This window comes from Neofelis nebulosa, chromosome 11 (genome assembly GCF_028018385.1).
Source record: "Neofelis nebulosa isolate mNeoNeb1 chromosome 11, mNeoNeb1.pri, whole genome shotgun sequence".
NCBI classification, from domain to species: domain Eukaryota; kingdom Metazoa; phylum Chordata; class Mammalia; order Carnivora; family Felidae; genus Neofelis; species Neofelis nebulosa.
In genome coordinates, this window is record NC_080792.1 from 63464917 (window position 1) to 63478861 (window position 13945).

The 13945-nt window shown below is 42.9% G+C and overlaps 1 protein-coding gene and 1 long non-coding RNA gene across 18 annotated transcripts in view; one reads left to right on the forward strand and one right to left on the reverse strand.

Annotated features, from left to right (window-relative positions):
* The window catches only part of LDLRAD4 (low density lipoprotein receptor class A domain containing 4), a 452644-nt gene that overhangs the window by 407472 nt on the left and 31227 nt on the right, over positions 1–13945 (forward strand). Inside the window, exon 1 of one of the 17 annotated variants that reach the window (XM_058692813.1) lies at positions 5513–5713. The exons of 14 other annotated variants lie outside the window; for them this stretch is intronic. Coding sequence is in view for 1 of the 3 variants with exons in the window: in XM_058692809.1 (XP_058548792.1) it covers positions 6373–6442 (70 nt within the window). In the remaining 2 variants the exon portion in view is untranslated. Of the gene's footprint in view, positions 1–5512; positions 5714–6297; positions 6443–13945 lie in introns of those variants that run through there. 2 more of the 17 variants (XM_058692814.1, XM_058692809.1) reach the window with 2 other exon arrangements.
* Positions 2208–4535, reverse strand: LOC131490446 (uncharacterized). Its single transcript, XR_009251100.1, has 3 exons — positions 4506–4535; positions 3404–3466; positions 2208–2449 (listed from the first exon to the last, which is right to left on the reverse strand). It is a non-coding gene; the product is annotated as an uncharacterized LOC131490446 (long non-coding RNA).

The following is a 13945-nucleotide window of genomic DNA, read 5'->3' on the forward strand; positions in this document are numbered from 1 at the left end:
TGGGTAACCCCCCTTGATGATGATGTGGCAGTTTTATGAAGGCACCATCAACAGGTCTTGTTGATAGGAAAACAGTTTGGGAGATGTCAGCAGGTGACCGCTGAAAGAATGCATGCAACACAGGTGGAAAGCCGGTGGGGTATGTAGGTGGCTCAGGTAGTTAAGTGTCTGACTCTTGATTTTGGCTCAGATCATATCTCACTGTTTCTTGGGTTCGAGGCCTATGTCAGGCTTTGCACTGACAACGTGGAGCTTGCTTGGGATTCTCTCTCTCCCACTCTCTGTACCCCTCCCCAACTCAGGCTCACTTGCTCTCTCTGCCCACCCCCCTTCTCTCAAAATAATAAACTTTTAAAAAATCACTAAAAAAAAAGTGGAAAGCTGTTTCTGGAACCCAAGTGCCAGGACTCTACTTTCCTGGTATCTGGCTCTCTCAGGGAACAGAGAGGCCCAGGAGGACATGAGAGTCAGGCCAAGTTCATAGGAGTGGACTGACAGCATCTTCATAATTCTGCCTTTAAGAAGAGTCTGCTCATGGCACTTGAGTTTTCCCAGAAAGCAAAATCACAATTCTTTCTTAATATATATCCAGAAGTCCTCGGGGACTGCTGAAGTTTTTATGAGGCATGCCAAATATCCTAGAAATTGTATTCCAACACCAGAGACTGTTACCATAAGCTAGTTGGCTTCACCATTATTGTGACCCCTGACAACACAGTCCACCTCTCCTGCTTTTTTCTAAGAGGTGTGGGTGGATCAGTAACAGCCCATTAGTACAGTGGGGAAGACAGCAACAAACACCTGCCCTGTGGTGCTGGGCCTTGCCTTTAGCCCAGGAGGGCAGCATCATGATTTTACACAGATGTGCATACAAATCCATGCATGTTGAGTACCATTGTTTAAAATCATTGTTGAGTAGCAATCGCTTGGGCTCTAAACGGGAGACCTAGATTCTACTCTCATTTCCTTTGTGTGGTGTGCACAAGTTATATATTCTTCAAGCCCCTGTTTGCTCATTTAATCTGAATGAGGAGTTTGAATTTGACCAAAGTTTCAGAAGAAACTTTGATGTACAGATGAATCACCTAGGGATATGGTTCAAATGCAGACTCTGGTTCAGTAAAGTCCAGGGCAGGATCCAAGATGCTGTATTTGTAACCAGCTCCCAGGTGATGCCGATGCTGCTGTTCCTTGGATGAATTTGGGGGTAAGCATTTAGATATGTCTTCTTATTCTGTCCACCTTCTACCCTATGATACAGGTATTCTTGGCCTCACTTTACAGATGAGGAAACAGGGGCTTAGCTCAAGCTGACATGGTCAGATGGCAGGACTGGATCCCAAACTTGGGTCTAACTGGTCCCAGAAGTTAGCCACCATGAAAACTTTATATTGCCTTTCTTATTTTTTTTTCCTGGGGCTTGGAAGAGTAACTGCAATTTTCAAAGGTATGTAACCTACTTGGTAGGGAGTAGTTTAGCCATTATGAAAATCTATATCACCATAAACACAAAATAATATATAATTCTTTTTTTCATTAGAAGAAAAAATATTATGGTGGCATAGATAAACTCCAAAGTCTTTTAATATAGGGAGTATTGTTGCATATTAGGAAGCTATTTTAAGGCTATTTAATTTAGACTAATTATTTAATAAGCTTTTAATCCACCTTGTCAGCTTGCTAGCTCTATTATCATGTTGCATATTTTTATATTTGCTGACATTTCTACCAGATGATGGGGGTATCAAGCACTGTGGTTGGAACATATGCAGAGCATTCATATTTCTACATAAAAACCTATGTGTTGCAATTTTTTAAACACTAAGAATACATTAGTAAATTATTCCATGCTATAGGCTAGTGTCCACAAATTTCAAACTATTACTATGTTTTGAGTCTACAGGAGTCAGCGTTATTTTAAAATCCTCATTCATGACTTTAAGTGTAGCAAACTTACTTAAAATGAACTGTTTTGTTTTCTAAAGGCCAAATTCCAGGGCTTAATTTTTATGTGGAAAACTTCACCTCAGAGCAGAATTTTACAGCATAGTCATAAACCTCAAAGAATAGGAATTTGTAATGGACAGAACCATTGATTCTTAACAGGAGTCACATTAACAGATATACAAGTCACATAAAATGGTTCCAAGAGCCTCTGGCAACATTGAGATACAGAATCTTTAACATGGATTTGCAAGTTAGTGCCTTGAAGGAATCAAGCAGTCAGGCTTTAAAAATCCGAGTATTGATCTGCTTGACATACTTTGGTTAGTTCAGGGGACTTTAGTTTGGATAATTCTAGGTTCACTGCCCATTAAGCAGAATGATAGATAGAGTGGGTAGGAGCTTCTGAGTCAAGCTTCCCAGGGTTCCGACCTGCAGCTTGCCTCTTAGCAGCCATTTGACCTTGGACAAAGTATTCACCCTCTCTGAACCTCAGCTTCTTCCCCTATAAAGTGGGAATAAGAAAACATGACATGAAGGTAAAAGATATACGGTGCCTGAAAGTGCCCAGAACGTAACAGTAGATCTTTAGAATGTTTATAAATGCTAATTTTCTGCTATATAATCATTATAAAATATTCCTAACTCTCCAAATGATATTTATCTGTGAAAATTTCTGTTGTGAGTGGGATACCCTTTGAGGGTGGGAATATGGTGACAAGAGACATCAGGGCATGACCAAGAAGCCCATGGTGATTAAATGCAAGGATTGGACCAGGCAAGATGCTAACCCAAGTTATATGTGATAGAGAAAGATTCTGGTATAGCAGAGCACCCCTTTACCACCTAGAGGTATTTTGTGAAGCTAATGACCCCCTAGTAGCCCCTGAGCTAAAACCCCTGCCCTGTGCTGCCTCTTTTGGCCACTGAGGTTGCAGATGCTCCTAGTCGCTTCAGCTTGTCACATTCGGACCTGGCTGGAAGCCAGTCCTTAGAGCTTGGTTGTTCAATTTCTTAAATAAGTAACTACCTACATACACATAGCACCTAAGACAAGTTCAGCCCTACAGTAAATGCTTGTCTGTCAGATTGCATTGAAGGTCCAGTATATTTCCTCCTAGGGTCTGTAATCACTTAGTAAATATTTGTCAGATGAATTAATGAAATGAAGAGCTTTATAGAGGAAACCTGAAGATGTTGATAGAGTGGGCTTGTGGAGACAGCAGCTCTTCAAGTCCTTGTTGCTATCAACAGACCCTGTGAAAATGTCTATCTTAGGCAAGACTTCCAAGGTCTCTGCTGTACTCAGGGAAACCACATACAGCTTTGGGACATTTTTTTTAACTGCTAGTAAAAGCAGTTAGCCCATCAGAGTACTCATTTTAGAGATCCATATTTAAAGACCAGGAGGGAAGAAAGAATTCCTGAATGCAAATGGCTTTTACACTTTCCTACTTACGTGTTTTTATTCAGCAGACTAGTCTCTTCCTACACCCTTCTGCTGTGTGTACTGCCATTTTCTCTGAATTAAGGGAAGAGAAATATTGGCACTCATCAGTTAAAAGGCCCCAGCACAGCAATCCACATCCCATCAGCTAGAATTAGGTGTTTATCAGGACATAAACCCCTGGCTTCTGGGAACCCCTGGTCTAACCTCTGTGTTTTCTTCCTGAAGCACCCTCCCAGGCCAGTGCTTAAAAGAAAATAGAACAAAATCAAGACCACCACCTGGTGATTTAGCCTTGACAACCCTGTAGTGCATGCTGACGGGTGGTGACACACTGGTGTTAATCAGGCAGCATGGCCAGCACACGTCAAACACAGCCCAGAGCGACTCTGGTAAACACCCACCTCAGCCAGCAGTGTGCCTGCTGTGCGGTTTGGGCACTGTTTTGAAAACAAACTCATCCATAAAGTCAAAAGCTTTTAAAGTGATTTTTAAATAGATTAAACATTGGGAACAATTGAACAGAATGAACAAGGAGCTTAATTAAGATTGACTCCCATGGCTCAAATGCCCAGTGATAAGGAAGCCAGCCAAACAAAGTAAGTGTGTTAAGGCTGAGTGGAATACAATACAGCCATTAAAGGTGAAAAATATGCTGGGTTTTGGGTTTTTTTTTTTTTTTTTTTTTGATACATGAAATACGCATCTCAACTAATGTTAAACCCCAAAGTGGACTATTCACAGTCATTTCAAAATGTAGGTATGTCCATTAACAAACGACAGAGCCAACTTTTATAACGTTGACCAATATTTTCATAATATTGACTAACTCCTTGATTTTCAAAAACAGACTTGCATGACAGTCATATGCAATCTTATGAATATTCCCTTTTAAGGACTTGATTTCGAGTGATCACTCGTACCGAACTGACTAGAAAGTGCCATCCCCAGATGGCAAGGACCTGAGGTTGTAGTGACAAGGGAATGTCAAAGACCAGCAGAGCTAGTCTGAAGCCATAGTGTCTAAAGCTTGATGCTTTCTGATGCTGACTCTTCTCTGAGGAGGGTCCCCTGCCCTGGTGACCACACCCCAGCCCAGTTTCCTGAGCGTCACCCTCTTCATTCACCCAGCCACGTGACTCTGAAAAAAAATTAGGGAAAAGCAGAACAAGAAAGGAGAGTTATGTTTTAAATTTGGAAATTGCTCGAGAAAAATCAGGCTGTCTTGATTGGCACATGCAAATGTACGCAACTGTTAATTTTCCTGCTGAAATTCCCATTTCTTTTATCCACAAGAAATCTCTGAAAAATCTTCTTGATGGTTCTTTTGTTCCTTTCCTGCCTCCACCACCAGTAATTAAAACATGAAATAGTGGTGTCTTCTGGCCAACCTAAGGACGTGGTGGTGACATCAAGCCCAGAACACTGCTGTTAGCCCCAGGTGACATGCTGGGGCTGACAGCAGGGACGGGCTGCTGACGTAACTGTCTTCGTTTCTAATGCTGGTAGTAACCAACAGCGTTTAGTTTTGCTTTGACAACTCCTCCTACAGCCAAAACTATTGTTATGGCCCACATGTCATTGCTATTTATCCTAAATAAGGAAAAACAAAGGCTATTCTGGGCGCAGAGCAGTGCTTGTGGCTGGGGTTATTTGCAGTATTACTATGGCACTCTGCCCTTTTCACTGTGGCCACACTGATTTTTTATGAAAAGTGCTACAGCAGACACAGGGCCTTCCCTTAAGTCTCTTCACACAGCCCCAGGGCATCAGAATGCACCGGAGATGTCTTAACGCACATATGAAAAACCGTGTAGACCTCAGGGGAGACAGAGACCGTGCTTGCACAAAATGAACCAGGAAAAAGCTCCCTCCTGAGAGATGTCTCTGCTTTACCATTTGGACTCTTTAATTTCTGAACGTTGTAAACTCAAACTGCCTAGTAGTTAAGAATGAGAGTCCTGACTTTACAGCATTCTCTGTGGTATATTTTTGCTACCATGCATTGAGAAATAGAGGGGAGAGAAGTGAAGGGCTGACAGGGAAGCGAGAGTGGGAGGGGGAGAAACTGAGTGTTTCCTGCTGTGGTTATGACTTTGCCAGTTGCTAGTGCACAGCTTAGCTGCAAGAGCCATGCGGACTGCTCCCATCAGTTAGAGAGAGACTCTGGGGAGAGGGGGACCCCAAGGATGGCCTGCAGCCTAGCTCCTGGCATGAGGGACGCTGTGGGCACTTCAAGCCAGGACGTGCTCTTAAAGCCGGATCCAGAGCAGAGAAGCTTGAGTGGGTAAGAGTCCGTGCCTGTTTGCACGCGCTGCCTCGGTAAGCTCTCTCTCCATTTCTTCAACCTTGAAAGCTTCTAGCTGAGACCAAGGGAAGAAATATTGTGTTGAGATTTGTAGATCTCCCCCTTTCTGCCTTGTCTGGTTTGATATTTGCCTGTTAAAAAGATTATTGAATGCAGTGGAACAAGATGATCTGTTTAGCTGCATTCTGCCCGTCCGTATGTGTAACATGTCCCATGTGAGGCCAAACATGAGAAATGCAGACTAATCATTGATGTATGTTGCTGAATACAACACTGGGTGTTCAGCTGCTGTCAGGATTTGAGACCCTGGACTTGTTATCTGCTCTGTGACACCACCAGCTTCCTACCACAGAGCTTCTGATTTCTGTGGATGGCAGTTGATAATTGGTAGCCACAGTCTGCGGTCAGAGCCACAGCATTTGAGTCTAGCACCTGGGCTGGGCCCTGCTGATACAGTAGAGAGAGAGAGAGAGACAGACAGAAGCGCACACACACGCACACACACACACACACACACACTCACACACACACACTCACACCCCACGCTGGCTATAACTGCAGCTCTGAGCTGCCTAAAGAGGAGATTGCCTGAAGCTGAAGGGATGCTTTGAACTGGGGGCGGGGAGGGGGGGACTGCGTCACGGTTGGACTCACCCTGGCAGAGGACTCGAGTATGTCCAGTGACCACCTGAACAACAGCACACTGAAGGAGGCCCCGTTTAAAGACCTGTTTTTGAAAAAAGGTACACTTTCAGAGGCCAGCTGTGGATGATGCCTGCTCTCTGGGGTTTGTGGTGGTTGTTCCTGAAGTTTGGTCTGAGGACAGAGTTGAGAAGAGTAGAAACTCTTTCTCAAGAAGTTTGTATCTCCTTAAGAAGGGTCTATTAGCTCTGAGAACGCTTCAGGGCTTGACTCTGTAGGAAGATGTGTTTTAGGCTTTTTCATCTTCTTTCTCTTCTGTGATCAGTTTGTTCCTGTTGGAGATGCTATACATAAATACACAGGTTTGTTGCTTTGGAGTTTTATTTTTTAAAATGTTCTGTACATGAGACTAACTCCCCCCCACCCCACCCCCAGAAATGCTATTACTTATCACTAGACTCATGGGTACTTTTTTTCACCCTGAGTCATTGAAAACAGCATTTGACAGAAAAGATGTATTTCTCAAGATGTGGGTGGTTTACTGGGTTGTTTCTCGGGTCACCAGTCTACTAACAGTAGACCTTAGGAAAGCAAACTGTGACTCTGAGAGGGAGACTGTGAGAGACAGACAGACTGCTAGCTAGGGAGCATTCAGGAGTCACTGCTCTAAAATGTGAAGAAATGGTTACTTGTGCAGCTGTATATTTTTTCTGATACATTTTCCTAAATTAATAATGTGGCGATGGGGTGGGGGTGGATTTTAAATGAATCCTATAGAGAGAATTATGGGTTTATGTATGTATTTTTTTCCATTTATAACATAGCAGAGGGATAGACTTCTAAAGGGTTTGTAATTGCTCTTACTCCTCTGCTATGTTTTCAGAAAATCCTGTCAATCATCTATGATTGGAACATAGTTAGCTAGATTTCTTTCTGAAGAGATCGTGAGACTCTAGATTCTAAAATGCATGATGAAAAGTTGTATCGGATGAATGCTTGGACCTTAGTGGATTAAAAAGATGTTATTCTAGCAGCTGGATGGGCTCGCAGTGTCTGCATTCTAGGGATTTGGTAGTCAGTCTAATGATTGCTCACTGATACTTGCCTGCCAGTGTCATCAAAGGCACCTGGCTGCGGACTAGAGTCAGGCAGATGTGGGCCACACCTTGCCCTCAGAGCGCCCCATGCCATTTGACTATACTGTGCTTTCACCTCTCCTCCTACAGAACATAGGTATCATTTCCTACATTTATATCCTGCAAAACATTTTATGTAAATATATTAATATAAATAGGATTCTTTAAACAGGTAACTTAATAGCAACCATGAGGTTCTTTTTCCGGTGACTGTTTACACTGCCTAGAATCGTTATAATTGGATAATTTTTATGAGATATGAAAACCTTTGGTAAAACTTCATCACTGAAGTCATTAGTGTTTGGTGGAATTCTGTGCTAGACATTGTTAAAAGCAGAGTAGCCAATTGGGACCCTTCCTTCCAGGGATTTCTTTAGCATTTTATCTAAAATGAACACTGACTTTGTGCCAGTCATATGATGTGCTACCTACTAAAGATACTAGAAAAGATCAAGATACTATCTCAGAGCTTACTCGAGAAAATGGGCTCTGTAAGTGATAAGTGCTATGACAGAGTGCAGCTGCATGCTAGGGAGCCCCCCCAAGGGTAGTAAGCCTGTCATCAAGTGGTCAGGAAAGAGCTTCTTAAGGAAGATAAAGCTGGGGGGGGGGGTGACAGACACCAATTTGGGGTATTTCTATGGGGTTGTTCTTCTCCCTTTCTTTTGTTCGACTTGTTATGGGATAGACTGGAGTAGCCAACCCACCCAGGGAAAAGAAAATTCAAAATATATAAGATAATAATCATTACGATTATAGCTCTTACTGTTTTACCTTCTGAACTTCAAGCTGTGAAGTTATTCATCTAACACAGGCTGAATTTCCCCCCCCCTTCGACCATGGTGTTTAATGAGTGTGAATTTTCATTCAGCCATTAAAGTCTCCAAGAGTATTTTTAAACTAACAGTTCACAAACTTGAGGCAGTTATGGTCCATGTAGATTCCAATTTCTGCCCCCACCTGTCTTCCTGCCCCCACGTCCCTGTCTCTGTAGGATTGGGGAAAGAATTTACCAGCCTTTAGGAACATTCAGCACTTTAAAAGTGTCACAGAGCCGTAAATAAAGAGCAAGGCACCCCCCACCGGGGCTGTCATCTCACCACACCCACTCTGCCCTGGAAAAGCAGATACTTGGTCGCTGTGCCTGAGCCATGGTGGGGACCTAGGAAAGCTCACTGGGAGAGAGGGGCTGCCCGGACTAAGTCTCTGTGGCAGCTAGCCAGGGTCTCAGTGCTGCCAATAGGTTGTAGCACTTGGGGGAACGAAGTGGAGTGCTGCCATTGGTTAGGTGGCAGAGGAGCCATTTGTGGTGGCGTGCAGGGATTTGTGGAAAGCATTCAGCCCTTACAGTGATGTCACAATATTCTGCATGGCACCCAAGGTATTTCCTTAGTGGGGTGAAAGGAGGGGGTTGATGAGAGGCACAGACTTTGCCCCCAACCCCCCATTTATAGGGTCTGTAAGGCATAAATCACACATCTGGAGCTTTAAACATTTAGAAAATAGGACTTCTGTGAAGTTGATATGTTAATCAAGGAAAGACTACATGGAAGATGGTGTTAGCCATCCCACAAATAGAAATAAGTGTTATATTAGGAACCTAAGGTGGTAGAACCACGCTTTCCCAGAGTTCTTTAAAAATAGTACAGACGCTCATGCTTCTAGTATGAGTCAGTTCAGCTCCTCGTTGAACCAGAGAATAGACCCACAGGCCTCACACAATTTTCTCTGTTCCTATAATTCTCCACTGCAGAGCTTGGAGTTTCTTAGGGATGTAATCATCACCATCATCACTGTCGCTGTTACAGTAATAAAGTAAGGTGCTGTGATGCCTTCCTGTAAGTTGTAGGCTGAATGTATTATAACATTTCTTGTGTTTGGATTGCAATGACTCATCCATTATAACCTTATGAACTAGAACCCCCATGAAAGGAGGGGGGAGTGTAAAAATTTGACTTTGGCCTAAAATTCTTTCCTTGCATGTATTGCTTTTTGGCATTGCTCTGTTGATGTCAGTATCTATTGGAATCAAGAAAAACTGACCAAGTGGGCTGTGTTCAGAGTCCATATTGGGCACATGAAATTTTAGAAACCCTAAAGTATCCTATTATTTTCTCAGGACTCTACTATTTCTATAGTTTTTTTTTAAATCTTTCTGTTTTTAATAGTTCTTCCAGAATTCATTCTCTCCTTAGCCTCTCCTTCCCACCCTATTCCCAAAACCAAAATCACAAGCATTTTTCCTTTCTTTGTACCCCAAGTTCTGTGCACCAATGCACATTGCCTCTCCCCCACCACAAGAAAACAGACAACATCTTGTAAGGCCAGATGTGGGCAGACCAGGGTGAGGGAGGGTGAGGCAGCAAGGCCCCAGTGTAGTATAAGGTCTCAGCTGGCATCTGCCTCACTTCTATGCACAGACTGTTGTTCCTAGGCACAGGGCTGGATACCACCTTGATTCAGAAAGCAGTAATGTGCATGCATCTGTCTGAAGAATATGCCTCTCAGGGCCTGTTTAAATTGTCTCCTATGGGGTGGGTAGTAGGCCTCACCATACCTTCTGCTGCTCTGTATCTATACCCTTTGCACCCTGGGTCTCCCAAGCTTGGAGCACGTTGAGGAGGAATCAGTGATGTGTAAGGCAGGAGGGGGTGTGTGTGCACTTGTGTATGTGCGCATGCATATGTGGGAACACGTGGCCAGGAACTGCTACCTTGAAGGGATGGTGGTTTCAGCAGGAAGTGAAGAGTGCTCAGCCTGCCTGAGCCCTGACTGTGCAGTACAGGAAATTGCTGGGTAAGGTCCCCAGAAGTCCCAAAAAGGTCTGTGGTTGAGATCTGGAGTGCAGATATCTTGAAAATGGACACCTTGAAGAACAGGTGTGCTGAATTTCACCCGATACTTGCATTCAGAAGTGAGAGGTTTTGTTTTGTTTTATTTTGTTAATATAAAGCTTCTTTTACTTGTCCTGTGAGTTATTTTCTTGAGGAGGTGTAATATCAGGCCCTTGGCAACAGAGCCACATCTGGGTACTGCAAAATACTGTGCGGGCCCAGCTGCCTCTGAGCAATCTCCATGCAGGAGTGAAGGGTTCAGGAGTGGCAAAGGAAGAGACAGGAATCACCTATCACTGTTATTACACAATGTATGCAGAGAGAGGAGGGGGACTGGGTTTCCCATCTACCATCCAAGCTGTGATATCCTATAGTGGTGTGATCTTTACTTAATTTGCCTTTTATGATGCATTTTTAGTAGAATTTTTCCTGTTTAAAGTAGAAGAGGGTGTGGGAGGACAAGTATCAGGCAAAGGTGCTCACATACCCCCTTGTGAGCTTGAAGGGGGAGTCTTGAAGGGAGAAGTTATCAGTAGCAGAGATCTCTGGAATCTGGATGTCATCATCATACTTGTCCCCAAGAACATTCTCTCTGTTCACTCTAATTTTCATTCTGAGAATTCTCTGGACCCTTTTAGCCCTTTATACTTTCTAGTTGTTAGTGTTTGAGAAAGCAGTCTTTTTTCATTGATGCATTTTGCCCAGAGTTCAAAGTGAAGGTCAGCTGCACATTTGACTGGGGCTGTGCCACTCTGCTGAGGCTCCATCCCCAGGAGCTCCACATGGCTCTCTGACTTCAGGGTTTCAAGAAACATGACAGGTGACCCTGGACTGCAAGCAGGGCCAAATCGCTGCTGCTGTGCTTACTATTGCTCCTGTGTCTGATTAGGACTTGGTTGTTAGGATGGTGGCCTTTGGGACCTGGGCCAATCTCTGCAGGAAGAGCTGCCTCTCATGCTGGCCCAGGTGCTGTAGTAGCTGAAGCTCTGATTGGGCTTCTGTCACCCAGATTGGCCACTGGACTACACTGCTGGGCTGCTTGCCTTAGTGAGTGGCACCCAGGGTGTGCCAGCCTGTGCTCTTGCCCCAGGTGAGTTCTGCATTATTCGGATGCCTGTGAACCCCTAGGGTCTCTGTGTGTACTTTGCTCCATAGACGCACCTGCTGTGGCTGTACTTGTGCATGAAAACTCAGGAGAGTGGCCCAGGAGCTGTTCTGACCACATCTCAAATCCTAGCATCAGGAGTATCTCCAAGAAATCCAGGCCGTTAGTGTTTGTACTAGAGTGCCTGCTGTCAAATCAGTCTAGACCGCCAGTTCTCCACGTGTGGCTCAAGAATCTCTGGGGATCCCTGAGACCCCAGTCCCCAGTGGTCAGTAAGACCACGTCTCCTTCATATACCTCAACCAGAACCAACATATCCCAACAGATTGAAGGTGAAGCAGGGAGAAGAATCCAGCTATCTTCTATTAAGACATATAAGAGGGGAGTCTAAGTGGCTTAGTCGGTTAAGTGTCCAACTTCAGCTCAGGTCATGATCCCACGGTTCATGGGTTCGAGCCCCACATCGGACTCTGTGCTAACAGCCCAGAGCCTGGAGCCTGCTTCAGATTCTGTGTCTCCCTCTTTCTCTCTGCCTCTCCCCAGCTTGTGCTTGTGCTTGTGCTTACTCACTCACTCTCTCTCTCTCTCTCTCCCTCCTTCTCTCTAAAATAAATAAACATTAAAAGAAATTTGAAAAAGTCATATAAGAGATGTGCAGAAGTGTAAAGAAATGCCACCCTTATAAATAAATTTGTTTTGAAAATAGCATATATAGTTGTTATATATTTTAATATATAATTTTTCTTTTTTAATAAATAAATATTTAAAATTTTCAGTATTGAATGTAAATATGGCAAACATCAATAGATGTCATCCATACAAATAAAGCTCTTTGGGGTGTAACCAGTAGCTTTTAAGAGTGTAGAGGGGTCCTGAGATGAAAGCACTGGAGAACTGTTGGTATTAAGCAAAGCAGGATCGTGGGAGGAAGTGCAGCAAGTTTGGACATTTGGTGGGGCGGGAGAAGGGGGGCGGTGCTTTCCAGCTGTTGGCACCTTAGCAGGGCCAGGGGAGGGCCCACTATACATAGCATGTTGACAAGAAAGCTGATGAAACACAACCTTAGAGCAGGTAGTCCCCTGTAAAAGAAAGATTCCATACACTTTCCACAACTAAGATCTTTCTTATTCATGCTTACGATGAACTCTTTAATGTGCTGTTAGATCAGAAGATCCATGTCCTTCAGAAGATATAAAATGTTCCATGTGCTGTCTCAGACCAAAAGAAATCAAGTCCAGAGTGAACACACATCTAAACATAAAAATGCAATCTATAAAAATCTTAGAAAAAAATATTTTTAGAATACTGGAGAAGGCCTTCTTAATCAAACAGGAAGCTTGGAAGCCATAAAAGAAAAAGTATTTCATGACATAAACATTTATATCTTTTATAGAGAAGCTCACAGCAAAGTTAGTGACAGACTAGGAGAAAATACTTGCAGCACATGTAACAAAGATTTGTAGTCATAATATGTAAAGACTGCTTACCAGTAAACAAGAAAATTACAAATAAACTGATATGAACTAACATGATTATGAAAAAGAAATTGCCAATCAGGGAAAGACCTAAAATTACTAGTAAAACAGATTAAAACAAGATATATGTTTTTGTCCATCAGATTCATGCAGATGAGAAGGGTGAGTATTCAGTGTTGATGAGCATGTGGGGCAAGAGCCTTCTCATAAGGCAGGGTCTCAGTAGCTATCAGCATTTAAAAGGATATGTCCTTGACCCAGAAATTTCAGTTTTAGGAATCTTTCCTGTAGGGATACTTAAAATGTGGGTCAACACTCACATTCACACACATACATACACATGCACATACAATCTTTTGGTCACAATAGAAAAAAAGGGGGGGGGACACCTAAATATCTATCACTTGGAAAATATAAATTCCAGTATATCAGTGTTCTGGAATAGATAGCCACCATAAAGAATGAGGTTGGCTTTTATATATTCTTGTTTTAAAATGCCATGATACATTGGGTGGAAAAAAGCCAGCAATGTGTTTGTACAATGATTCCACTCATTAAAAGAAGAAAGCCCTTATTTATTAAGCAAATGCACAGATATACACAATGGGTGAACTGTGTGAACCCCAGGATGGCATGGGGTTCGGTGGGGTCAGGGAATCCTGCAGGCCTACAAAGGACTGTTACATTGTACACTATTTCCTTCTATATTATTTAATTTAAATTGTTTAAATAAGTCTTCATTATTTTTATAATAAAAATCCTTTTAAAAATCATAGATACACCCCAAATGCCCATAGAATTATGGAAAATATAATTTGATTGCATTGCTACAGATGGTTATCTACATAGCTTTCTATATTCAGGAAAACATAACCTAGAAAGACGTCCTTCAGGTGAAGAATTAACCCATGAAGACTTTGTACAGGACCCCTCACTGTAATCATCACTTTTCCTATTTTTCCATGTCCATAAAGCAATGAAGCTTTTTTGAGAAAAGAAAACATTTGTCAATTTCAGGGCATGATTTAACCTGATGATCAGCCATTAGGCCTTG